This window comes from Oncorhynchus masou, chromosome 9, assembly GCF_036934945.1.
Source record: "Oncorhynchus masou masou isolate Uvic2021 chromosome 9, UVic_Omas_1.1, whole genome shotgun sequence".
Classification (NCBI taxonomy): Eukaryota; Metazoa; Chordata; class Actinopteri; order Salmoniformes; family Salmonidae; genus Oncorhynchus; species Oncorhynchus masou.
The window spans coordinates 1,528,065-1,555,890 of NC_088220.1; the positions used below are offsets into that span (position 1 = coordinate 1,528,065).

Here is a 27,826-nt window from a genome sequence, read left to right on the forward strand (position 1 = left end):
ACCACAGGCCTGTGAGTGGCCGTCATCTGGAGTCAGTATGTAACTGTCATTTTTTTTGGGGGGGGGGGGTCAGTATCACTGACCCGTGACAGGCATTTTGGGGCAGTGTTACTGACCTTTTTGGGGGCAGTACCACTAAGCTGTGACGGCCATCTTGGGATCTCAGACCGACTGTGGGATCATAAAATGAACTTCCCTCCGCTCTTGGAAAAGGATTGGTCAAACTCTGTGACAGAAAGACAATCTGTCTTTTGAGATGAAATCAAGCTCAATCAAATATTTATTGTTGTTGTTGTTGTTGTGTTGATTCACTCATTTGCATGCTTTTTTTGTTTAATCGAGGGAATATTTCCATGTAACCATTTATCACAACAACCAATAATACGGTTTTCTTAGATCAGTCCATTAGCCAGAAGTTTTCTTTTGACAAGATTCCCAAATGTCTTCATTTATCCATTCTTTTGTTATTAGTTGAACAACATCACACCTAAAAAAAGGAAATCGAAATCATTAACCTTTTGGATGAAAAGCAAAAAAAATAAACCATTTTCATTGTGAATCACTTTATTATTTTTCTAAATATGTAAAGATTTGATATTTAAAACATTTTGCTTTGTGATGGTATGTTTATATATTCATTTCATTCCGTGTTTTTCCGTTATTATGAAACTAAGCACTAAGTATTTAAAATCCTGTGTTTGTTATCTAATCTAAAGAACATAACAAAACAATCTAGAGGGTTAACTTAAACACATGGAAATGTACATAGTATCACATCACAATCAACAAGATAACTATCACAAAATGTGATTATCACTGAAGCTGACAATGCATACATTTAGCCGTAGGAATTATTACTTTTAAAAATTACTCTGATTGAACTTTAATTTAAAAAAAAAATTAAAGTAACATTTTCAAGATAACACAAAGAGATAATGCAATTAACACAATATCTTTAAATTAGCACTTTGTACCAAAGATACAATCACAACATGACAACCATCATTTAGGAAAAATAAAGAAAACAAATTAAAGACCACACTTAAAAAAGAAAAAAGGCTGCCCACATTTATTTATTTTACAAAAAAAAAAACGAAGAAGAAAGTTTTTAAAGTCTTGAAAAGTTAGTGACATGTTGTAATGTTTCTTTCTAGAATGCAGATTATAATCTGTTGACACAAGCCTCCCTGGCATTCATGACTTAGTTCCTCTTGCAGGATCTCACAAACAGTGAAAAAAAAAGGGTGAGCGATGTATTGGATAGCAAAAACACAACGCGTTACAAAGATGTTATTTGGCTTATAGTAACTGTTATATGGAGGGTTGAACTAAGAGATGACCAAAGTAATGTAGTCAATCAATCATAGGATTAGAGATACTTTAGTTAACCTATGTCACTGTGGTAATGTAGGTGGTAATGTAGGTATCCCGGTGTCCATTGACTGAGAGAATTAGCCATGCAGTAGTCGTGTGGTAGACAAGATAAGGTAGTTAGACGTCACTGGAAACACGTATTGTCTTATCTGTTTTACTACAAAACATAGAAACCCACCATTTTCACATACTGTATGTTGATGTTGGGGTGGTGCTGGATATGAGGAATATATGAATTTGAACAATTTCGAAGTTTCCCTTTAACGTCCTGAGTTTGGAAGGTATGTTTCTAAATAACATTCTTAGAATGTTCTCTGAATGTTACTAATATTTTCTTGTGGGTTTTTTTTATGGAACGTTTTCTTAATGTTCTCTGAACAATTTGAGAACATGATTTTCAATAAAACCATGAGGGAAAACCTGTAGGAAACATAATGCTGAAGTACTGATATTCCCACTGAAGAACGTTGTTCCTTAACGTTCTCTGAACTATTGCCAATGTCAAACCAGTTTGAGGACGTTCCTAGAACATTACCAAAATTGAAATGAAATGTAACCATGTTTGAACTTTTAGGAAACGTTCTGTTAAACTAATGAAATACCAAGAATATAAAGTTTTTCTGGTCAGTTCTTTAAATGTGCTGAGAATGTTCCAAAACCAACCAACTATCCTGCAACATTCCAAGAAAGTTGTGAGAATGTTGTATGCAAAATAACCATAGGACAACCACGTTCTCACCAAACTCTAAGAAACATATGGTTCTCAGAACGTTATGTGTTAGCTGGGATGTAGTTAGAAGATTAACTGCCTTGTGGGGGGAGGGGATAACTGCCTTTTTGGGGGGTTAACTGCCTTGTGGGGGTTTAACTGCCTTGTGGGGGGGTTAACTGACTGCGTTGGGGGGTTTAACTGTCTTGTGGTGGGTTAACTGCCTTGTGGGGGGGTTAACTGTCTAGTGGGGGTTAACTGTCTAGTGGGGGTTAACTGCATTGTGGGGGTTTAACTGTCTAGTGGGGGTTAACTGTCTAGTGGAGGGAGGTTAACTGTCTAGTGGAGGGGGTTAACTGTCTAGTGGAGGGGGTTAACTGTCTAGTGGAGGGAGGTTAACTGTCTAGTGGAGGGGGTTAACTGTCTAGTGGAGGGGGTTAACTGTCTAGTGGAGGGGGTTAACTGTCTAGTGGAGGGGGTTAACTGTCTAGTGGAGGGAGGTTAACTGTCTAGTGGAGGGGGTTAACTGTCTAGTGGAGGAGGGTTAACTGTCTAGTGGAGGGAGGTTAACTGTCTAGTGGAGGGAGGTTAACTGTCTAGTGGAGGGGTTAACTGTCTAGTGGAGGAGGGTTAACTGTCTAGTGGAGGAGGGTTAACTGTCTAGTGGAGTGGGGTTAACTGTCTAGAGGGGGGGTAAACTGTCTAGTGGAGGGAGGTTAACTGTCTAGTGGAGGGAGGTTAACTGTCTAGTGGAGGGAGGTTAACTGTCTAGTGGAGGGAGGTTAACTGTCTAGTGGAGGGAGGTTAACTGTCTAGTGGAGGAGGGTTAACTGTCTAGTGGAGGGGGTTAACTGTCTAGTGGAGGGGTGGAGGGAGGTTAACTGTCTAGTGGAGGGAGGTTAACTGTCTAGTGGAGGGAACTGGTTAACTGTCTAGTGGAGGGAGGTTAACTGTCTAGTGGAGGAGGGTTAACTGTCTAGTGGAGGGGGTTAACTGTCTAGTGGAGGAGGGTTAACTGTCTAGTGGAGGGAGGTTAACTGTCTAGTGGAGGGGGGTTAACTGTCTAGTGGAGGGAGGTTAACTGTCTAGTGGAGGGAGGTTAACTGTCTAGTGGAGGGAGGTTAACTGTCTAGTGGAGGAGGGTTAACTGTCTAGTGGAGGGAGGTTAACTGTCTAGTGGAGGGAGGTTAACTGTCTAGTGGAGGGGGTTAACTGTCTAGTGGAGGGAGGTTAACTGTCTAGTGGAGGGGGGTTAACTGTCTAGTGGAGGGAGGTTAACTGTCTAGTGGAGGGAGGTTAACTGTCTAGTGGAGGGAGGTTAACTGTCTAGTGGAGGGGGTTAACTGTCTAGTGGAGGAGGGTTAACTGTCTAGTGGAGGGAGGTTAACTGTCTAGTGGAGGGGGTTAACTGTCTAGTGGAGGGGGTTAACTGTCTAGTGGAGGGAGGTTAACTGTCTAGTGGAGGGGGTTAACTGTCTAGTGGAGGGGGTTAACTGTCTAGTGGAGGGGGTTAACTGTCTAGTGGAGGGAGGTTAACTGTCTAGTGGGGGGGTTAACTGTCTAGTGGAGGGAGGTTAACTGTCTAGTGGAGTGGGGTTAACTGTCTAGTGGAGGGGGTTAACTGTCTAGTGGAGGGGGTTAACTGTCTAGTGGAGGGGGTTAACTGTCTAGTGGAGGGAGGTTAACTGTCTAGTGGAGGGGGTTAACTGTCTAGTGGAGGGGGTTAACTGTCTAGTGGAGGGAGGTTAACTGTCTAGTGGAGGGGGGTTAACTGTCTAGTGGAGGGAGGTTAACTGTCTAGTGGAGGGGGGTTAACTGTCTAGTGGAGGGAGGTTAACTGTCTAGTGGAGGGAGGTTAACTGTCTAGTGGAGGGGGTTAACTGTCTAGTGGAGGGGGGTTAACTGTCTAGTGGAGGGGGGTTAACTGTCTAGTGGAGGGAGGTTAACTGTCTAGTGGAGGGAGGTTAACTGTCTAGTGGAGGGGGGTTAACTGTCTAGTGGAGGGAGGTTAACTGTCTAGTGGGGGGAGGTTAACTGTCTAGTGGAGGGGGGGTTTAACTGTCTAGTGGGGGGGTTAACTGTCTAGTGGAGGGGGGGTTTAACTGTCTAGAGGGGGGGTAAACTGTCTAGTGGAGGGGGGTTAACTGTCTTATAGGTGTTAATGGTCTAGTGGGGAGTTAACTACCTTGTGGGGGATTAACTGCCTTGTTGAGGTTTAACTGCCTTGTGGGGGTTTAACTGCCTTTTGGGTGATTATCTGCCTTGTGGGGGGGTAAAAAGTCTTGTGGGGATTACTGTCTTGTGGGGGTTAGCTGTCTTGTGGGGGTTTAACTGCCTTGTGGGGGTTTAACTGCCTTTTGGGTGATTAACTGCCTTGTGGGGGGTAACTGTTTTGTGGGGGATTACTGTCTTGTGGGGGTTTAACTGCCTTGTGGGGGTTTAACTGCCTTGTTGGGGTTTAACTGCCTTGTGGGGGTTTAACTGCCTTGTGGGGGGTTAACTGTCTTGTGGAGGGGGGGTAACTGTCCTGTGGGAGGTTAACAGCCTTGTGGGGGTTTAACTGCCTTGTGGGGGTTTAAGTGCCTTGTAGGAGGTTTACTGCCTTGTGGGGGGTTAACTGCCTTGTGGGGGTTTAACTGCCTTGTGGGGGTTTAACTGCCTTGTGGTGGTTTAACTGCCTTGTGGGGGTTTAACTGCCTTGTGGGGGTTTAACTGCCTTGTGGGAGGGGTAACTTTCTTGTGAGTGTGTAACTGTCTTGTGGAGGATTACTGCCTTGTGGGGGTTAACTGCCTTGCGAAAGGAATAAATTACAGATCTTTTCACCTTGTCAGCTAGGGGATACGAACTAGCAAGGAAGGAATGGGTTGTAATGTAGTTAGCCTTTAGTCCAATGGCAGAGGGAGAAGGGAAGGGATGGTAATGTAGTTAGCCTTTAGTCCAATGGGTGAGGAAGGAGGGAAGGGATGGTAATGTATTTAGCCTTCAGTCCAATGGGCGAGGAAGGAGGGAAGGGATGGTAATGTAGTTAGCCTTCAGTCCAATGGGCGAGGAAGGAGGGAAGGGATGGTAATGTATTTAGCCTTCAGTCCAATGGGCGAGGAAGGAGGGAAGGGATGGTAATGTAGTTAGCCTTCAGTCCAATGGGCGAGGAAGGAGGGAATGGATGGTGATGTAGTTAGCCTTCAGTCCAATGGGCGAGGAAGGAGGGTATGGGTGGTAATGTAGTTATCCTTTAGTCCAGTGGCAGAGGAAAGGTGGCTATGGATGGTAATGTAGTTAGCCTTCAGTCCAATGGGCGAGGAAGGAGGGAATGGATGGTGATGTAGTTAGCCTTCAGTCCAATGGGCGAGGAAGGAGGGTATGGGTGGTAATGTAGTTATCCTTTAGTCCAGTGGCAGAGGAAAGGTGGCTATGGATGGTAATGTAGTTAGCCTTCAGTCCAGTGGCAGAGGAAGGAGGGAATGGATGGTAATGTAGTTAGCCTTTAGTCCAGTGGCAGAGGAAGTGGGGAATAGGTGGTAATGTGGTTATCCTTTAGTCCAGTGGCAGAGGAAGAAAGATATGGGTGGTAATGTAGTTAGGCTTTAGTCCAGTGGCAGAGGAAGGAGGGAATAGGTGGTAATGTGGTTATCCTTTAGTCCAGTGGCAGAGGAAGGAAGGTATGGGTGGTAATGTAGTTAGGCTTTAGTCCAGTGGCAAAGGAAGGAGGAAATAGGTGGCAATGTAGTTATCCTTTAGTCCAATGGCAGAGGAAAGGTGGCTATGGATGGTAATGTAGTTAGCCTTCAGTCCAGTGGCAGAGGAAAGGTGGCTATGGATGGTAATGTAGTTAGCCTTTAGTCCAGTGGCAGAGGAAGGAGGGAATGGATGGTAATGTAGTTAGCCTTTAGTCCAATGGCAGAGGAAAGGTGGCTATGGATGGTAATGTAGTTATCCTTTAGTCCAGTGGCAGAGGAAGGAGGGAATGGATGGTAATGTAGTTAGCCTTTAGTCCAATGGCAGAGGAAAGGTGGCTATGGATGGTAATGTAGTTATCCTTTAGTCCAGTGGCAGAGGAAGGAGGGAATGGATGGTAATGTAGTTAGCCTTTAGTCCAATGGCAGAGGAAAGGTTTCTATGGATGGTAATGTAGTTATCCTTTAGTCCAGTGGCAGAGGAAGGAGGGAATGGATGGTAATGTAGTTAGCCTTTAGTCCAATGGCAGAGGAAAGGTTTCTATGGATGGTAATGTAGTTAGCCTTCAGTCCAGTGGCAGAGGAAGGAGGGAATAGGTGGTAATGTGGTTATCCTTTAGTCCAATGGGCAAGGAAGGAGGGAATGGATGGTAATGTAGTTAGCCTTTAGTCCAGTGGCAGAGGAAGGAGGGAATGGATGGTAATGTAGTTATCCTTCAGTCCAGTGGCAGAGGAAGGAGGGAATGGATGGTAATGTAGTTAACCTTCAGTCCAGTGGCAGAGGAAGGAGGGAATGGTTGGTAATGTAGTTAGCCTTCAGTCCAGTGGCAGAGGAAGGAGGGAATGGATGGTAATGTAGTTAGCCTTTAGTCCAATGGCAGAGGAAATGTTTCTATGGATGGTGATGTAGTTAGCCTTCAGTCCAGTGGCAGAGGAAGGAGGGAATGGATGGTAATGTAGTTAGCATTCAGTCCAGTGGCAGAGGAAGGAGGGAATGGATGGTAATGTAGTTAGCCTTCAGTCCAGTGGCAGAGGAAGGAGGGAATGGATGGTAATGTAGTTAGCCTTCAGTCCAGTGGCAGAGGAAGGAGGGAATGGTTGGTAATGTAGTTAGCCTTCAGTCCAGTGGCAGAGGAAGGAGGGAATGGATGGTAATGTAGTTAGCCTTTAGTCCAATGGCAGAGGAAATGTTTCTATGGATGGTGATGTAGTTAGCCTTCAGTCCAGTGGCAGAGGAAGGAGGGAATGGATGGTAATGTAGTTAGCATTCAGTCCAGTGGCAGAGGAAGGAGGGAATGGATGGTAATGTAGTTAGCCTTCAGTCTAGTGGCAGAGGAAGGAGGGAATGGATGGTAATGTAGTTAGCCTTTAGTCCAGTGGCAGAGGAAGGAGGGTATGGATGGTAATGTAGTTACCCAACAACCTGCCCGCTCGACCCTATCCCCTCCTCTCTCCTCCAGACCATTTCCGGGGACCTTCTCCCTTACCTCACCTCGCTCATCAACTCATCCCTGACCGCTGGCTACGTCCCTTCCGTCTTCAAGAGAGCGAGAGTTGCACCCCTTCTGAAGAAACCTACACTCGATCCCTCCGATGTCAACAACTACAGACCAGTATCCCTTCTTTCTTTTCTCTCCAAAACTCTTGAACGTGCCGTCCTTGGCCAGCTCTCCCTCTATCTCTCTCAGAATGACCTTCTTGATCCAAATCAGTCAGGTTTCAAGACTAGTCATTCAACTGAGACTGCTCTTCTCTGCATCACGGAGGCGCTCCGCACTGCTAAAGCTAACTCTCTCTCCTCTGCTCTCATCCTTCTAGACCTATCGGCTGCCTTCGATACTGTGAACCATCAGATCCTCCTCTCCACCCTCTCCGAGTTGGGCATCTCCGGCGCGGCCCACGCTTGGATTGCGTCCTACCTGACAGGTCGCTCCTACCAGGTGGCGTGGCGAGAATCTGTCTCCTCGCCACGCCCTCTCACCACTGGTGTCCCCCAGGGCTCTGTTCTAGGCCCTCTCCTATTCTCGCTATACACCAAGTCACTTGGCTCTGTCATAACCTCACATGGTCTCTCCTATCATTGCTATGCAGACGACACACAATTAATCTTCTCCTTTCCCCTTCTGATGACCAGGTGGCGAATCGCATCTCTGCATGTCTGGCAGACATATCAGTGTGGATGACGGATCACCACCTCAAGCTGAACCTCGGCAAGACGGAGCTGCTCTTCCTCCCGGGGAAGGACTGCCCGTTCCATGATCTCGCCATCACGGTTGACAACTCCATTGTGTCCTCCTCCCAGAGCGCTAAGAACCTTGGCGTGATCCTGGACAACACCCTGTCGTTCTCAGCCAACATCATGGCGGTGGCCCGTTCCTGTAGGTTCATGCTCTACAACATCCGCAGAGTACGACCCTGCCTCACCCAGGAAGCGGCGCAGGTCCTAATCCAGGCACTTGTCATCTCCCGTCTGGATTACTGCAACTCGCTGTTGGCTGGGCTCCCTGCCTGTGCCATTAAACCCCTACAACTCATCCAGAACGCCGCAGCCCGTCTGGTGTTCAACCTTCCCAAGTTCTCTCACGTCACCCCGCTCCTCCGCTCTCTCCACTGGCTTCCAGTTGAAGCTCGCATCCGCTACAAGACCATGGTGCTTGCCTACGGAGCTGTGAGGGGACGGCACCGCAGTACCTCCAGGCTCTGATCAGGCCCTACACCCAAGCAAGGGCACTGCGTTCATCCTCCTCTGGCCTGCTCGCCTCCCTACCATTGAGGAAGTACAGTTCCCGCTCAGCCCAGTCAAAACTGTTCGCTGCTCTGGCCCCCCAATGGTGGAACAAACTCCCTCACGACGCCAGGACAGCGGAGTCAATCACCACCTTCCGGAGACACCTGAAACCCCACCTCTTCAAGGAATACCTAGGATAGGATAAGTAATCCTTCTCACCCCCCCCCTTAATGACTTAGATGCACTATTGTAAAGTGGCTGTTCCACTGGATGTCAGAAGGTGAATTCACCAATTTGTAAGTCGCTCTGGATAAGAGCGTCTGCTAAATGACTTAAATGTAAAATGTAAATGTAGTTAGCCTTCAGTCCAGTGGCAGAGGAAGGAGGGAATGGATGGTAATGTAGTTAGCCTTCAGTCCAGTGGCAGAGGAAGGAGGGTATGGATGGTAATGTAGTTAGCCTTTAGTCCGGTGGCAGAGGAAGGAGGGAATGGATGGTAATGTAGTTAGCCTTCAGTCCAGTGGCAGAGGAAGGAGGGGATGGATGGTAATGTAGTTAGCCTTTAGTCCGGTGGCAGAGGAAGGAGGGAATGGATGGTAATGTAGTTAGCCTTCAGTCCAGTGGCAGAGGAAGGAGGGGATGGATGGTAATGTAGTTAGCCTTCAGTCCAGTGGCAGAGGAAGGAGGGAATGGATGGTAATGTAGTTAGCCTTCAGTCCAGTGGCAGAGGAAGGAGGGAATGGATGGTAATGTAGTTAGCCTTTAGTCCAATGGCAGAGGAAATGTTTCTATGGATGGTGATGTAGTTAGCCTTCAGTCCAGTGGCAGAGGAAGGAGGGAATGGATGGTAATGTAGTTAGCATTCAGTCCAGTGGCAGAGGAAGGAGGGAATGGATGGTAATGTAGTTAGCCTTCAGTCTAGTGGCAGAGGAAGGAGGGAATGGATGGTAATGTAGTTAGCCTTCAGTCTAGTGGCAGAGGAAGGAGGGAATGGATGGTAATGTAGTTAGCCTTTAGTCCAGTGGCAGAGGAAGGAGGGTATGGATGGTAATGTAGTTAGCCTTCAGTCCAGTGGCAAAGGAAGGAGGGAATGGATGGTAATGTAGTTAGCCTTCAGTCCAGTGGCAGAGGAAGGAGGGTATGGATGGTAATGTAGTTAGCCTTCAGTCCGGTGGCAGAGGAAGGAGGGAATGGATGGTAATGTAGTTAGCCTTCAGTCCAGTGGCAGAGGAAGGAGGGGATGGATGGTAATGTAGTTAGCCTTCAGTCCAGTGGCAGAGGAAGGAGGGTATGGATGGTAATGTAGTTAGCCTTCAGTTCAGTGGCAGAGGAAGGAGGGTATGGATGATGCTCCTGCAGTGTCACTCAGTAGAATGAGCTCGGGAGCAACAGTTGGGCTGCTGCATGTTCTTCAACAGCAAACGGAAAGGGTTCCTCCGGCGCCTGCCTCTCTTCCCCTCCCGCTCCCCTCTCTTCCAGGCCAAGCCCTTACCCAACAACCCCTGGGTGGTCCCAGAGGCTGGTGGAGGGTTGGAAGGCAGGGGCATGGCGGCTGGGTTTAGGGGAGGAGGGGTGGTGGCCAGGGGCATGGTGGCTGGGTTGAGGGGAGGAGGGGCACAGGGCAGGGTCATGGCGGCTGGGTTTAGGGGAGGAGGGGTGGAGGGCAGGGGCAAGGCGGCTGGGTTGAGGGGAGGAGGGATGGAGGGCAGGGGCATGGCGGCTGGGTTGAGGGGAGGAGGGGTACTGGGCAGGGGCAATGCGGCTGGGTTGAGGGGAGGAGGCAGGGCAGGGGAGGGATGCTTTCTGAGCTTCTCAACCTGTTTCTCCAGGTGTTTCTGTATGGCTGAGCCTAGGACGGCTACCTCTACCACCGCCCCATACACCTCCCACGTCATCCCCCTCTCGTCCCACCTCACCTCCTGCACTGGCTCGTCTGACCTCTCCTCCTGCTTTGTCTGCTCCTCACCCTCTTTTACTTTCACTTCTGATTTCTCTTCCCTTCTGTCCTCCTTCGTCTCTTTTGTACTCTCCTCCCTCTCTTGTTTCTCTTTCTTCTCCTCCGCCTCGCTCTCCTCTTTCTTCTCCTCCCCCTCTCTCTCGCTGAGCTCTGCGAAGGCTGTGGGGATGGCGGGGGCCGTTTTTGGTGTCATGGGTGCCGTGGAGACAGAACGGAACTCCACCTGCTGGCCCACCTGCAGCTCAGCATCCTTAGTCTCCGCACCCGTCCCCCTAGAGGCTGCTGGGAAGGGGAAGGCGTCGGCGCCAGCCCCCTGGGGTGGGGTCATGGGACTGGTGGCTACAGACTGGTACTGTACCACCTCCAGACACCTAGAGGATGCTGGGAAGGGGAAGGCGTTGGTGCCGACCCCCTGGGTTGGGGTGATGGGGCGGGAGGCTACAGAGTGGTGCTGTTCTGTCTGGTTGGGTTGGGCAGGTCCACTCCTGTCCACTAGGCTGTGCTGTTCTGTCTGGTTGGGTTGGGCAGGTCCACTCCTGTCCACTAGGCTGTGCTGTTTTGTCTGGTTGGGTTGGGCAGTTCCACTCCTGTCCACTAGGCTGTGCAGTTCTGTCTGGGCAGTTCCACTCCTGTCCACTAGGCTGTGCTGTTCTTTCTGGATGGGTTGGGCAGTTCCACTCCTGTCCACTAGGCTGTGCAGTTCTGTCTGGATGGGTTGGGCAGTTCCACTCCTGTCCACTAGGCTGTGCTGTTCTGTCTGGATGGGTTGGGCAGTTCCACTCATGTCCACTAGGCTGTGTTGTTCTGTCTGGATGGGTTGGGCAGTTCCACTCCTGTCCACTAGGCTGTGTTGTTCTGTCTGGATGGGTTGGGCAGTTCCACTCCTGTCCACTAGGCTGTGTTGTTCTGTCTGGATGGGTTGGGCAGTTCCACTCCTGTCCACTAGGCTGTGCTGTTCTGTCTGGTTGGGTTGCTCCTCACTAAAGCGGAGCTTCGATTCCTCTCCTATTTGTTCAGGGTGCTTGTTTTTAGTCAGAGATTGTGGTGATGTCATCTGCTTCGTCTTTGTTTGGATGTCTTCACCGGAAGGAGGGAGAGAATCTTCCTCTCTGTTTCCGTGTGAGTCGGGGTTCATGACCGTCTCTGCGCTTTCTGGTTGAGCTACGTCGTCACTTCTCCCATCGTGCAGGCTGTTTTGGGGCACCGGAGGAACGACCTTCACCCCTTCAATGTTGTCTACCTCCACAGACGCCTCGGGCTCAGTGGAGTGAATAAATGACATCATCTCCTCCCTTCTCTCCTCCTCCTCTTCTTCCTCCTTCTCTTGTTCCACAACTCCGATGCTGTCATGCTGGGTGACCAGAATGGTGATCTCTTGATCGACAGTGTCCCCAGTCGCCCCATGTCGCCCTCTCCTTTTAACCTCCACTGGTTCTGGTTCACCAGCGTAGTTGTGACAGAGTCCATCAGTCTGAGGATCTGAGTAAACAGAGCTATCTGGATGGATGTTGGACTGAGACTTTGTCTCTTCAGCCACCTCCTCTTTCGGAGCACCACATTTCAGTACCGGAGCTAACATCAGACAAGGAGTAACTACAACAGGGTCCGATGTAGTTTCCCTCTCGTCCCTCCCCTGTTTCTCTCTCCTCTCCTCCGTCCCCTTTTCCCCTTCTCTCCTGCTGAGCTCTGGGAATGCAGAGGGGAGGGTGGGGCTGTTGTTGTTTTTTGGAGTCATGGGTGCAGTGGCGACAGAACGGAACTCTACCTGGTGCAACACCTGCAGCTCTGCCACCTTAGTCTCCGCACCCAGCCTAGAGGCTGCTGGGAAGGGGAAAGCGTCGGCGCCAGCTCCCTGGGGTGGGGTCATGGGACTGGTGGCTACAGACTGGCACTGAACCACCTTTAGACTCCTAGAGGATGCTGGGAAGGGGAAGGCGTCGGCGCCAGCCCCCTGGGGTGGGGTCATGGGACTGGTGGCTACAGACTGGCACTGAACCACCTTTAGACTCCTAGAGGATGCTGGGAAGGGGAAGGCGTCGGCGCCAGCCCCCTGGGGTGGGGTCATGGGACTGGTGGCTACAGACTGGCACGGAACCACCTTTAGACTCCTGGAGGATGCTGGGAAGGGGAAGGCGTCGGCGCCAGCCCCCTGGGGTGGGGTCATGGGACTGGTGGCTACAGAGTGGTGTTGTACCACCTTTAGACTCCTAGAGGCTGCTGGGAAGGGGAAGGCGTCGGCGCCAGCCCCCTGGGGTGGGGTCATGGGACTGGTGGCTACAGACTGGCACTGAACCACCTTTAGACTCCTGGAGGATGCTGGGAAGGGGAAGGCGTCGGCGCCAGCCCCTGGGGTGGGGTCATGGGACTGGTGGCTACAGAGTGGTGTTGTACCACCTTTAGACTCCTAGAGGCTGCTGGGAAGGGGAAGGCGTCGGCGCCAGCCCCCTGGGGTGGGGTCATGGGACTGGTGGCTACAGACTGGCACTGAACCACCGTTAGACTGCTAGAAGATGCTGGGAAGGGGAAGGCGTCGGCGCCAGCCCCCTGAGGTGAGGTCATGGGACTGGTGGCTACAGACTGGTACTGAACCACCTCCAGACTAACCTGGGTCTGCATGTGCTGTCTCTCTGTATCTCTCTCCTTCTCTGTCTCTCTCTCCTTCTCTGTCTCTCTCTCCTTTTCTGTCTCTCTCTCCTTCTCTGTCTCTCTCTCCTTCTCGGTCTCTCTCTCCTTCTCTGTCTCTCTCTCCTTCTCGGTCTCTCTCTCCTTCTCTGTCTCTCTCTCCTTCTCGGTCTCTCTCTCCTTCTCGGTCTCTCTCTCCTTCTCTGTCTCTGTCTCTGTCTCTCTATCCTTCTCGGTCTCTCTCTCCTCTGTCTCTGTCTCTGTCTCTCTCTCCTTCTCAGTCTCTTTCTCTTTGTCTTTTTTTATCTCTTCATCTATCCCTTTCTCTTTACCTAACTCCTTCTCTTTCTCGCTCTCTCCATCTTTCTTTATGACATCCTCTTTCCCTATCTTCTCCACTTTCTCTCTCTCCTCCTCCTCCTCCTCCTCCTCCTCCTCCTCCTCCAGGAAGAATTCTCTGTGTGAAGCCTCACACTGTGGGTGGTGGTTATTCAGATATTTTTGGGGTAAGTAGAAGTCCTCCTCTGTTGCATGGCCCTGTACTGAGGGGAGTATTTGAACAGTGGGCGTTTCAAACTCAGCACACCCTGTAATCTGAGTGCTTTCCACCACAGGGTGTGAGTCCAGCTGAACAGCAACATCACTTGAGTCCACTGCTCTAATAGCTGTGATAGGTATGATAGTTGTGTCTCCGTGCTCCAGCGACTCCCCATCCAACCCCACACCGATCATGGTGTGCATGTGACGTTTTGGCTGACAGTCTTGATTGACAGACTGGTGACTGGTATCCATACGAGGCTCCTCAGGGGCAGTGGTGATGTCAGAGGTTCCGGTGCAAACAGCTGTGATGTCAGAGGTTCCTGTGTACACAGAGGTGATATCAGAGGATTATGTGCACACAGAGGTGATATAGGAAATATTTACAGCAGTACAGTGATGCTCTACGGATACCATTTCAGCTTTGATGCATGTGAATCCAGATACGATCTCAGCTTTAAGGCATGTGATTAAAGATGCCATTTCAGCTTTTAGGCATGTGATTAAAGATGCCATTTCAGCTTTAAGGCATGTGAAACAAGTACCCTTTTAGCTCTAAGCATTTAATCAAGGGTCCATTTCAGCTTTAAGGCATGTGAAACAAGATGCCATTTCAGCTTTAAGGCATGTGAAACAAGTACCCTTTTAGCTCTAAGCATTTAATCAAGGGTCCATTTCAGCTTTAAGGCATGTGAAACAAGATGCCATTTCAGCTTTAAGGCATGTGAAATAAGTTCCCTATATATATATCAATCTCCCCAGGGTGAGAGTGACATGTTGGTTCACTGTCCACAAGGGGGAGCCCCTCACCCATAGGTGTCTCATTACTGTGATTCGTTGCTGATTCCTGCCTGTAGCTCACTGGTCCCTATGAGGCGTCTAGTGATACAGGTTCTGGCCTCCATCAGTGATTTGTTTTTGGTAGCGGAGTCGAGTGAACTAGCAGGGTTGGCCACGCTATTATCCAACACGCAGTCTCTGTGGTTTATATGAGCCCCCAAATGAGCTGTGTCTCCAAGTTCAAAGCTTTTCATTCCTGGGAATTAAATTAAAGTACGAACGTTGCAACAGATGGTGTCTGTCCCTTTCCCAGCTTGGTTACCAGGCGCATTGTCTCCAGTACCTATGACTGGTCGGTAGGGTAACGTCTACCTTTGATGCGTGCGCGGTCCAGCACTGGCTGCCGGACCTCATCTTACCGCCTAAACCGAGTGAGGCTCCTTGTGACCCATAGTGACCCAGAGTGACCCACAGTGACCCATAGTGACCCATAGTGACCCAGAGTGACCCATAGTGACCCATAATGACCCATAGTGACCCATAGTGACCCAGAGTGACCCATAATGACCCATAGTGACCCATAGTGACCCACAGTGACCCACAGTGACCCATAGTGACCCATAGTGACCCAGAGTGACCCATAGTGACCCACAGTGACCCATAATGACCCATAGTGACCCACAGTGACCCACAGTGACCCATAGTGACCCATAGTGACGCACAGTGACCCATAATGACCCATAGTGACCCGTAGTGACCCATAGTGACCCATAATGACCCATAGTGACCCATAGTGACTGAGAGTGACCCAGAGTGACCCATAGTGACCCATAATGACCCATAGTGACCCACAGTGACCCATAGTGACCCATAGTGACGCACAGTGACCCAGAGTGACCCAGAGTGACCCATAGTGACCCATAGTGACCCATAGTGACCCACAGTGACCCATAATGACCCATAGTGACCCATAGTGACCCAGAGTGACCCAGAGTGACCCATAGTGACGCACAGTGACCCATAATGACCCATAGTGACCCGTAGTGACCCATAGTGACCCATAATGACCCATAGTGACCCATAGTGACTGAGAGTGACCCAGAGTGACCCATAGTGACCCATAGTGACCCATAGTGACCCACAGTGACCCATAGTGACCCACAGTGACCCAGAGTTACATCCATCCATATGCTACCGTCCTGTATTCTCTAGGAAACCTGGTCTCTAGGAAACCTGGTCTCTAGGAAACCTGGTCTCTAGGAAACCAGAACAATAACTGTCAGACTCCATCTCAACGCATTACATTTCGGGATGCTCAAGCTAGACTCACTGCATATCATGCTTTTCTTTCACCACGGAGCGTGTCCGGGTTTCTTGGCTCCGCTTAGCCACATTTTACAGTGTATTTTCACCAGTGCCTACGCCTACTGGGGATGATGGCCTCTGGGAGGAAGGTGTTCCCCTAGGGGCTACTGTTGATACGGTCCTTTAAGCGTTGCAAGGGTCTGGACAGATCTCTCAGATAAGCCGTTTGCTTCGGGTGGCTCTGTGAGGTCTACGGGCCATGCATCGGGTGGCTCTGTGAGGTCTATGGGCCATGCATCGGGTGGCTCTGTGAGGTCTACGGGCCATGCAACGGATGGCTCTGTGAGGCATATGGGCCATGCATCGGGTGGCTCTGTGAGGCCTATGGGCCATGCATCGGGTGGCTCTGTGAGGTCTATGGGCTATGCATCGGGTGGCTCTGTGAGGTCTACGGGCCATGCATCGGGTGTCTCTGTCAGGCCTACGGGCCATGCATCGGGTGGCTCTGTGAGGTCTACGGGCCATGCATCGGGTGGCTCTGTGAGGTCTATGGGCCATGCATCGGGTGGCTCTGTGAGGTCCATGGGCCATGCTTCGGGTGGCTCTGTGAGGTCTATGGGCCATGCATCGGGTGTCTCTGTGAGGTCTATGGGCCATGCTTCGGGTGGCTCTGTGAGGTCTATGGGCCATGCTTCGGGTGGCTCTGTGAGGCCTACGGGCCATGCATTGGGTGGCTCTGTGAGGTCTATGGGCCATGCATCGGGTGGCTCTGTGAGGTCTACGGGCCATGCATCGGGTGGCTCTGTCAGGCCTACGGGCCATGCATCGGGTGGCTCTGTCAGGCCTACGGGCCATGCTTCGGGTGGCTCTGTGAGGCCTATGGGCCATGCATCGGGTGGCTCTGTGAGGCCTACGGGTCATGCATCGGGTGGCTCTGTGAGGCCTACGGGCCATGCTTCGGGTGGCTCTGTCAGGCCTACGGGCCATGCTTCGGGTGGCTCTGTCAGGCCTACGGGCCATGCTTCGGGTGGCTCTGTCAGGCCTACGGGCCATGCATCGGGTGGCTCTGTCAGGCCTACGGGCCAATGTTCGGGCGGCTCTGTGAGGCCTACGGGCCATGCTTCGGGTGGTGGGACACTCTGCTATTGTCAGGGGGCTTCCGTATGGGCCGAGTTGTATCCTGCAAGGTGATCCCGACAGGCGTATCCCCCTGAAGGTGTCGTGCACTGTATGAAGGGGATGGGGTGTGGGGTGGGGGGGAGGGGTACGGACACTGGTGTGGATTGCACTATATATCAATTACCCAGAGTATCTGGCGCTCAGGCGCTACCCCCTGTTTTTGTTGGACCGGATAGTGCAGGTTAGAATCAACAATGTGTCAGAGGTGGCATGCGTCAACAGAGACTGTTTCTTTCTCTCCTGACCTTGGCTCGCCCCCTATTGCTGGGGAGGAGTTAGCACATGCTCTCACTTTGGGCAACTCATGAATGCCTCAACTCAGGTGGTGTTTTTTTTAACCAGGTGGGACTCTCTCTCTCTCTCTGGAGAGAAGGTTGATCTTATAACCAGGTGGGACTCTCTCTCTCTCTCTGGAGAGAAGGTTGATCTTTTAACCAGGTGGGACTCTCTCTCTCTCTCTCTGGAGTGAAGGTTGATCTTTTAACCTGTTGAAACTCTAGGGGCGCAATTTCATTTTTGGATGAAAAACGTTCCCGTTTTAAACAAGATATTTTGTCACAAAAAGATGCTCGACTATGCATATAATTGATAGCTTTCGAAAGAAAACACTCTGACGTGTCCAGAACTGCAAAGATATTTTCTGTGCGTGCCCTAGAACGTGAGCTTCAGGCAAAACCAAGATGAGACGGCATCCAGGAAATGAGCAGGATTTTTGAGGCTCTGTTTTCCATTGTCTCCTTATATGGCTGTGAATGCGAGAGGAGTAAGTCTGCCCTTTCTGTCGTTTCCCCAAGGTGTCTGCAGCATTGTGACGTATTTGTAGGCATATCATTGGAAGATTGACCATAAGAGACCACATTTACCAGGTGTCCGCCCGGTGTCCTGCGCCAAAATTGGTGCGCAAAAGTCAGCTGTAAGTATTTTTCCACAGAATTCAGAGGAGCATGCAGGCTTCCACGAACGATATATCAATGAAGAGATATGTGAAAAAACACCTTGAGGATTGATTCCAAACAACGTTTGCCATGTTTCGGTCGATATTATGGAGTTAATTCGGAAAAAGTTTGACGTTGTAGGTGACTGAATTTTCGGTTCGTTTCGGTAGCCAAATGTGATGTACAAAACGGAACGATTTCTCCTACACACAGACGCTTTCAGGAAAAACTGCGCATTATGTATGTAACTGAGAGTCTCCTCATTGAAAACATCCGAAGCTCTTCAAAGGTAAATGATTTTATTTATTTGGTTATCTGGTTTTTGTGAAAATGTTGCGTGCTAAATGCTACTCAAAATGCTAAGCTAGCTTAGCATACTCTTACACAAATTAGTCAATTGCTATGGTTCAAAACCATATTTTGAAAATCTGAGATGACAGTGTTGTTAAGAAAAGGCTAAGCTTGAGAGCAGGCGCATTATTTTCATTTTATTTGCGATTTTCAGAAATCGTTAACGTTAGGTTATGCTAATGAGCCTGAGGCTTTAGTCACGATCCCGGATCAACAGGTTAACCAGGTGGGACTCTCTCTCTCTGGAGTGAAGGCTGATCTTATAACCAGGTGGGACTCTCTCTCTCTGGAGTGAAGGCTGATCTTTTAACCAGGTGGGACTCTGTCTCTCTCTCTGGTGTGAAGGTTGATCTTTTAACCAGGTGGGACTCTCTCTCTCTCTGGAGTGAAGGTTGATCTTATAACCAGGTGGGACTCTCTCTCTCTCTGGAGTGAAGGTTGATCTTATAACCAGGTGGGACTCTGTCTCTCTGGAGTGAAGGTTGATCTTTTAACCAGGTGGGACTCTCTCTCTCTAGAGTGAAGGTTGATCTTATAACCAGGTGGGACTCTCTCTCTGGAGTGAAGGTTGATCTTTTAACCAGGTGGGACTCTCTCTCTCTCTGGAGTGAAGGTTGATCTTATAACCAGGTGGGACTCTCTCTCTCTGGAGTGAAGGTTGATCTTTTAACCAGGTGGGACTCTGTCTCTCTGGAGTGAAGGTTGATCTTTTAACCAGGTGGGACTCTCTCTCTCTAGAGTGAAGGTTGATCTTATAACCAGGTGGGACTCTCTCTCTCTGGAGTGAAGGTTGATCTTTTAACCAGGTGGGACTCTCTCTCTCTGGAGTGAAGGTTGATCTTATAACCAGGTGGGACTCTCTCTCTCTGGAGTGAAGGTTGATCTTATAACCAGGTGGGACTCTGTCTCTCTGGAGTGAAGGTTGATCTTATAACCAGGTGGGACTCTCTCTCTCTGGAGTGAAGGTTGATCTTATAACCAGGTGGGACTCTCTCTCTCTGGAGTGAAGGTTGATCTTTTAACCAGGTGGGACTCTCTCTCTCTCTGGAGTGAAGGTTGATCTTATAACCAGGTGGGACTCTGTCTCTCTGGAGTGAAGGTTGATCTTTTAACCAGGTGGGACTCTCTCTCTCTGGAGTGAAGGTTGATCTTATAACCAGGTGGGACTCTCTCTCTGGAGTGAAGGTTGATCTTTTAACCAGGTGGGACTCTCTCTCTCTGGAGTGAAGGTTGATCTTATAACCAGGTGGGACTCTCTCTCTCTGGAGTGAAGGTTGATCTTATAACCAGGTGGGACTCTGTCTCTCTGGAGTGAAGGTTGATCTTATAACCAGGTGGGACTCTCTCTCTCTCTCTGGAGTGAAGGTTGATCTTATAACCAGGTGGGACTCTCTCTCTCTGGAGTGAAGGTTGATCTTTTAACCAGGTGGGACTCTCTCTCTCTGGAGTGAAGGTTGATCTTATAACCAGGTGGGACTCTGTCTCTCTGGAGTGAAGGTTGATCTTTTAACCAGGTGGGACTCTCTCTCTCTCTGGAGTGAAGGTTGATCTTATAACCAGGTGGGACTCTCTCTCTCTGGAGTGAAGGTTGATCTTTTAACCAGGTGGGACTCTCTCTCTCTCTGGAGTGAAGGTTGATCTTATAACCAGGTGGGACTCTGTCTCTCTGGAGTGAAGGTTGATCTTATAACCAGGTGGGACTCACACTCTCTGGAGTGAAGGCTGATCTTTTAGGTATGGGACACTTTTGGCCGTGCCAAAGTAAATCTTTACCCATCGCGAGAAGTGCAGTGTTGACATTTCTTTTCTCGATGAGGGTCCCGAGTGACCCGTTGGGAACGGAAGCTCTCGCGCACCAGTGGCCTCAGAACCTCGTTTACGTGTTTCCAACCAGCAGTACTGATTTAGCCCCCCATTAGAGAGGGTACACCAGGAGGGCTTGTTGTCCCAGGCGCACGGGCAGTTTAGCATTGATTCTTGTGGCTCACTGTTGGTCCAGGCAGCCTTGGTTAGCGGACCGTTGGTGGGGACCATTGGAAAATCTCATTGCGCAGCAACCTATCGTCCCAGGCACACGGGCAGGTTTGGCAAAAGGTCAGAGATTTGGTTCCTTTGGGCCTGGCCCCTAAGAGGGCCCACAGGGTGCTTACTGATGGGACAGGGGAACTGCTGCATCTGGCCAAGTCAGGTCTGGGTGATCTGCTGTACCTGGAGGGGTCTGGGTGGCCTGCTGTACCTGGAGGGGTCTGTGTGGCCTGCTGTACCTGAAGGGGTCTGTGTGGCCTGCTGTACCTGGAGGGGTCTGGGTGATCTGCTGTACCTGGAGGGGTCTGTGTGGCCAGCTGTACCTGGAGGGGTCTGGTTGGCCTGCTGTACCTGGAGGGGTCTGTGTGGCCAGCTGTACCTGGAGGGGTCTGGGTGGGCTGCTGTACCTGGAGGGGTCTGGTTGGCCTGCTGTACCTGGAGGGGTCTGGGTGGCCTGCTGTACCTGGAGGGGTCTGGGTGGTCTGCTGTACCTGGAGGGGTCTGGGTGGGCTGCTGTACCTGGAGGGGTCTGTGTGGCCTGCTGAACCTGAAGGGGTCTGGGTGATCTGCTGTACCTGGAGGGGTCTGGGTGATCTGCTGTACCTGGAGGGGTCTGGGTGGCCTGCTGTACCTGGAGGGGTCTGGGTGGCCTGCTGTACCTGGAGGGGTCTGGGTGGTCTGCTGTACCTGGAGGGGTCTGGGTGGGCTGCTGTACCTGGAGGGGTCTGTGTGGCCTGCTGAACCTGAAGGGGTCTGGGTGGCCTGCTGTACCTGGAGGGGTCTGGGTGATCTGCTGTACCTGGAGGGGTCTGGGTGGCCTGCTGTACCTGGAGGGGTCTGGGTGGGCTGCTGTACCTGGAGGGGTCTGGGTGGCCTGCTGTACCTGGAGGGGTCTGGGTGGCCTGCTGTACCTGGAGGGGTCTGGGTGGCCTGCTGTACCTGGAGGGGTCTGGGTGGCCTGCTGTACCTGGAGGGGTCTGGGTGGCCTGCTGTACCTGGAGGGGTCTGGGTGGCCTGCTGTACCTGGAGGGGTCTGGGTGGCCTGCTGTACCTGGAGGGGTCTGGGTGGCCTGCTGTACCTGGAGGGGTCTGGGTGGCCTGCTGTACCTGGAGGGGTCTGGGTGGCCTGCTGTACCTGGAGGGGTCTGGGTGATCTGCTGTACCTGGAGGGGTCTGGGTGGCCTGCTGTACCTGGAGGGTTCTGGGTGGTCTGCTGTACCTAGAGGGGTCTGGGTGGTCTGCTGTACCTGGAGGGGTCTGGGTGGCCTGCTGTACCTGGAGGGGTCCGGGTGGTCTGCTGTACCTAGAGGGGTCTGGGTGGTCTGCTGTATCTGGAGGGGTCTGGGTGGCCTGCTGTACCTGGAGGTTTCTGGGTGGTCTGCTGTACCTGGAGGGTTCCGGGTGGTCTGCTGCACCTGGAGGGGTCTGGGTGGTCTGCTGTACCTGGAGGGGTCTGGGTGGCCTGCTGAACCTGGAGGGGTCTGTGTGGCCTGCTGTACCTGGAGGGGTCTGTTTGGTCTGCTGTATCTGGAGGGGTCTGGGTGGCCTGCTGTACCTGGAGGTTTCTGGGTGGTCTGCTGTACCTGGAGGGTTCCGGGTGGTCTGCTGCACCTGGAGGGGTCTGGGTGGTCTGCTGTACCTGGAGGGGTCTGGGTGGCCTGCTGAACCTGGAGGGGTCTGTGTGGCCTGCTGTACCTGGAGGGGTCTGTGTGGCCTGCTGTACCTGGAGGGGTCTGGGTGGTCTGCTGTACCTGGAGGGGTCTGTGTGGCCTGTTTTACCTGGAGGGGTCTGTGTGGCCTGCTGTACCTGGAGGGGTCTGTGTGGCCTGTTTTACTTGGAGGGGTCTGGGTGGCCTGCTGTACCTGGAGGGGTCTGGGTGGCCTGCTGTACCTGGAGGGGTCTGGGTGGTCTGCTGTACCTGGAGGGGTCTGGGTGGCCTGCTGTACCTGGAGGGGTCTGGGTGGCCTGCTGTACCTGGAGGGGTCTGGGTGGTCTGCTGTACCTGGAGGGGTCTGGGTGGTCTGCTGTATCTGGAGGGGTCTGGGTGGCCTGCTGTACCTGGAGGTTTCTGGGTGGTCTGCTGTACCTGGAGGGTTCCGGGTGGTCTGCTGCACCTGGAGGGGTCTGGGTGGTCTGCTGTACCTGGAGGGGTCTGGGTGGCCTGCTGAACCTGGAGGGGTCTGTGTGGCCTGCTGTACCTGGAGGGGTCTGTTTGGTCTGCTGTATCTGGAGGGGTCTGGGTGGCCTGCTGTACCTGGAGGTTTCTGGGTGGTCTGCTGTACCTGGAGGGTTCCGGGTGGTCTGCTGCACCTGGAGGGGTCTGGGTGGTCTGCTGTACCTGGAGGGGTCTGTGTGGCCTGCTGAACCTGGAGGGGTCTGTGTGGCCTGCTGTACCTGGAGGGGTCTGTGTGGCCTGCTGTACCTGGAGGGGTCTGGGTGGTCTGCTGTACCTGGAGGGGTCTGTGTGGCCTGTTTTACCTGGAGGGGTCTGTGTGGCCTGCTGTACCTGGAGGGGTCTGTGTGGCCTGTTTTACTTGGAGGGGTCTGGGTGGCCTGCTGTACCTGGAGGGGTCTGGGTGGCCTGCTGTACCTGGAGGGGTCTGGGTGGTCTGCTGTACCTGGAGGGGTCTGGGTGGCCTGCTGTACCTGGAGGGGTCTGGGTGGCCTGCTGTACCTGGAGGGATCTGGGTGGTCTGCTGTACCTGGAGGGATCTGGGTGGTCTGCTGTACCTGGAGGGATCTGGGTGGTCTGCTGTACCTGGAGGGGTCTGGGTGGTCTGCCATTCCATTTAGTATGCATTGGGGTCGGCTTGGGGCATGATTATATTTTCCCATAGAATATTGGGTTGAAGTTAACTGACTAAAATGGAACGTAACATTATGACTATACCTACTGTTCCCTTCAGGAGGGTATTGAGGTAAAACAACTATAACGACTGTTAACTGTAGAAGGGTTATGATTTAAAACAACTGTAACTACTGTTCCCTGCATGAGGGCTATGAGGTAAAACAACTATAACCACTGTTAACTGCAGAAGGGTTATGATTTAAAACGACTTTAACTACTGTTCCCTGCAGGAGGGTTATGAGGTAAAATGACTATAACCACTGTTACCTGCAGGAGGGCTATGAGGTAAAATGACTATAACCACTGTTACCTGCAGGAGGGCTATGAGGTAAAATGAGTATAACCACTGTTCCCTGCAGGAGGACTATGAGGTAAAATGACTATAACCACTGTTACCTGCAGGAGGGCTATGAGGTAAATATCTAGAATCTAGAATTGGCTTCCTATTTTGCAACAAAGCATCCTTCACTCATGCTGCCAAACATACTCTTCTAAAACTGACCATCCTACCAATACTCGACCTTGGCGATGTCATTTACAAAATAGCCTCCAATACCCTACTCAACAAATTGGATGCTGTCTATCACAGTGCAATCCGTTTTCTCACCAAAGCCCCATATACTACCCACCATTGCGACCTGTACGCTCTCGTTGGCTGGCCCTCGCTTCATACTCGTCGCCAAACCCACTGGCTCCATGTCATCTACAAGACCCTGCTAGGTAAAGTCCCAACTTATCTCAGATCGCTGGTCACCACAGCATCACCCACCTGTAGCACGCGCTCCAGCAGGTATATCTCTCTGGTCACCCCCAAAACCAATTCTTTCTTTGGCCGCCTCTCCTTCCAGTTCTCTGCTGCCAATGACTGGAACGAACTACAAAAATCTCTGAAACTGGAAACACTTATCTCCCTCACTAGCTTTAAGCACCAGCTGTCAGAGCAGCTCACAGATTACTGCACCTGTACATAGCCCACCTATAATTTAGCCCAAACAACTACCTCTTTCCCTACTGTATTTATTTCATTTATTTATTTATTTTGCTCCTTTGCACCCCATTATTTTTATTTCTACTTTGCACATTCATCCACTGCAAATCTACCATTCCAGTGTTTTACTTGCTATATTGTATTTACTTTGCTACCATGGCCTTTTTTTGCCTTTACCTCCCTTATCTCACCTCATTTGCTCACATCGTATATAGACTTGTTTATACTGTATTATTGACTGTATGTTTGTTTTACTCCATGTGTAACTCTGTGTCGTTGTATGTGTCGAACTGCTTTGCTTTATCTTGGCCAGGTCGCAATTGTAAATGAGAACTTGTTCTCAACTTGCCTACCTGGTTAAATAAAGGTGAAATAAAATTTTAAAAAATAAATAAGGGTTCAATTGAGTTGAAATCAGAATCTCCCATAAGGGTTTAATTGGGTTGAGGTTTGGTGACCGAGACGGCCATGGCATATGGTTTACAACTTGCCTACCTGGTTAAATAAAGGTGAAATAAATTTGAAAAATGACTGTAACTACTGTTACCTGCAGGCGGGTTACGAGGTAAAATGAATGTAACTACCGTTACCTGCAGGAGGGCCTGAGGTAAAATGAATGTAACTACCGTTACCTGCAGGAGGGCCTGAGGTAAAATGACTGTAACTACTGTTACCTGCAGGAGGGTTACGAGGTAAAATGACTATAACCACTGTTACCTGCAGGAGGGTTACGAGGTAAAATGACTGTAACTACTGTTACCTGCAGGAGGGTTACGAGGTAAAATGAATGTAACTACTGTTACCTGCAGGAGGGTTACGAGGTAAAATGAATGTAACTACCGTTACCTGCAGGAGGGTTACGAGGTAAAATGACTGTAACTACTGTTACCTGCAGGAGGGTTACGAGGTAAAATGAATGTAACTACCGTTACCTGCAGGAGGGCCTGAGGTAAAATGACTGTAACTACTGTTACCTGCAGGAGGGCTATGACGTAAAATCGCCTACTGTGTCACGGCTGTCGTGGGTTGAAGAAAGACCAAAGCGTAGCGTGATACGTGTTCATATTTCCTTTAATTAACTGAACACTAAACCCAAGAGAATAAATGAAAACCGAAACAGTCCCGTATGGTGCAAACGCTGAAACGGAAAACAACTACCCACAACCCACAGGTTGTATGGTTCTCAATCAGAGACAACGATAGACATCTGCCTCTGATTGGGAACCATACCAGGCCAAACACCTAGAAATATAACACACAGAACCAAAACATAGAATGCCCACCCCCAACTCACGCCCTGACCAAACTAAAATAGAGACATAAAAAAAGGAACTAACGTCAGGACGTGACATAATGTTATAGTCGTTTTACCTCGTAACCCTCCTGCAGGGAACAGTAGTTATAGTCGTAACGTTACGTTCCCTGTAACAGTGATTCTGATATTCCTTTTAATATGTAATCTGCAATATGATTACATTGTTATTTACACGTGGGAATATTTCTTGCCAAACAAGCTGTATGGAAGATACAGAGACTGAAGATCTCTGTAGTGTTTGTTTTTTTGTACTAAATGACAAGCATTAAAACACATGTACTTATTATCGTCAGCTCTTCACAATATGCTAGAATTAAAAAATTTTACGAGGCAAGTCAGTTAAGAACAAATTCTTATTTTCAATGACGGCCTTGGAACAGTGGGTTAACTGCCTTTTCAGGGGCAGAACGATAGAGTTGTACCTTGTCAGCTCGGGGATTTGAACTTACAACCTTTCGGTTACCAGTCTAACGCTCTAAACCTCTAGGCTACCCTGCCGATGAGAATATACATGCATTTTTTTGGTAGGAATGATGTCTTTCAAATCTTTATTGTATCTTCAAAAAACAACCTATACGTCTTTATGATTCCAAGCTTAGTTGACGTCTACATTTCTTAAACCTCCGACATAACGCATCATTCTTTGAGACATGCGAAGAAACGTACTCAGATATAAAACCCAGACCTTAGAGTCAGTACAGAAAAGAAAACCGCTCAAACATGCACACGAGAGAAAACACCGAGAGGAAAACATGAACATTTATCCTCGGGAATATGACGCTGGAATCACAACACGGTGTACAGCTAACGATACATACCTCAGCAGTCCAACAGAGAGAGGACTCTTCCCAGGGTCCACAGTGCAGGTCTCCTATAACAGCCACATCTCGTCTCTGTGAATCAAACTACGCAGCTCTTCCTTCTCCCCTCCCGCGTGTTGTTCACAGTCTATGATTGCAGTGAGCTAGAGTTTGTGGTTCCAGAAGGATCTCTTTCTGCGTTTGTTTGGCAGGCAGACAGGCAGGCAGCCATGCAAGAGGCAGGAGGCAGGCAGGCAAGAGGCAGGCAGGCAAGAAGCAGGCAAGAAAGAGGCAGGCAGGAGGTAGGAGGCAGGAGGCAGCTCTCCTTGTTATCTGCTGTGTGTGTGATAGTGTGTTGTATTGAAAAGGTTCTGATAGCCAGTTTCCCTGGAAACCGGTGTTCTACGTTCGGGTGTGAAGTGAGTTTAAAGGTAACGACGAGAGAGCAGTTCTCTTCCTCATCAACAGCAAATGATAGTCATTAAACGTCTGTTCTCATAGCAACGCCAAGGCTTTCATCGTGACTGGGCTATATTACAAAGAAATACAATAATTAAAAAGTTTCATCATCTATCTATGTATATATGTATGTATGTATGTATGTATGTATGTATGTATGTATGTATGTATGTATGTATGTATGTATGTATGTATGTATGTATGTATGTATGTATGTATGTATGTACGTATGTGTGTACGTATGTATGTATGTATGTATGTATGTATGTATGTATGTATGTATGTATGTATGTATGTATGTATGTATGTATGTATGTAAGTATGTACTGTATGTACAGTATGTGTGTATGTACAGTATGTATGTATGTATGTATGTATGTATGTATGTATGTATGTATGTATGTATGTATGTATGTATGTATGTACAGTATGTATGCATGTATGTATGCATGTATGTCTGCATGTATGTATGTATGTATGTATGTATGTATGTACAGTATGTATGTACAGTATGTATGTACAGTATGTATGTACAGTATGTATGCATGTATGTATGCATGTATGTATGTATGTACAGTGTGTATGTACAGTATGTATGTATATATGTATGTATATGTATGTATGTATGTATGTGTGTAAGTATGTACTGTATGTACAGTATGTATGTATGTATGTATGTATGTATGTATGTATGTATGTATGTATGTATGTATGTATGTATGTATGTACAGTATGTATGTATGTATGTATGTATGTACAGTATGTACAGTATGTACAGTATGTATGTATGTATGTATGTATGTACAGTATGTATGTATGTATGTATGTATGTATGTATGTATGTATGTATGTATGTACAGTATGTATGTACAGTATGTATGTATATGTATGTATGTATGTATGTATGTGTGTAAGTATGTAAGTATGTACAGTATGTACAGTATGTATGTATATATGTATGTATATGTATGTATGTATGTCTGTAAGTATGTAAGTATGTCCTGTATGTACAGTATGTATGTATGTATGTATGTATGTATGTATGTATGTATGTATGTATGTATGTATGTATGTATGTATATGTATGTATGTATGTATGTATGTGTGTAAGTATGTAAGTATGTATGTATGTACAGTATGTACAGTATGTATGTATATATGTATGTATATGTATGTATGTATGTATGTGTGTAAGTATGTAAGTATGTACTGTATGTACAGTATGTATGTATGTATGT

At 49.4% G+C, this 27,826-nt stretch overlaps 1 protein-coding gene across 2 annotated transcripts; it reads right to left on the reverse strand.

The window, feature by feature from the left end:
- Positions 1 to 262: 262 nt before the first annotated feature.
- On the reverse strand, positions 263 to 26,526 carry LOC135545432 (uncharacterized). Of its 2 annotated transcripts, XM_064973040.1 has the most exons (3): positions 26,148 to 26,525; positions 10,403 to 13,925; positions 263 to 487 (listed from the first exon to the last, which is right to left on the reverse strand). In XM_064973040.1, the coding sequence occupies exons 2-3, from the start codon at positions 12,704 to 12,706 to the stop codon at positions 482 to 484; spliced, it is 2,310 nt and encodes a 769-aa protein (XP_064829112.1). In that variant the 5' UTR covers positions 12,707 to 13,925; positions 26,148 to 26,525; the 3' UTR covers positions 263 to 481. The 2 variants fall into 2 exon arrangements, with proteins under 2 accessions (XP_064829112.1, XP_064829111.1); XM_064973039.1 differs by lacking the exon at positions 263 to 487 and having other exon boundaries at positions 8,712 to 13,925; positions 26,148 to 26,526.
- Between the last annotated feature and the right edge of the window lie 1,300 nt (positions 26,527 to 27,826).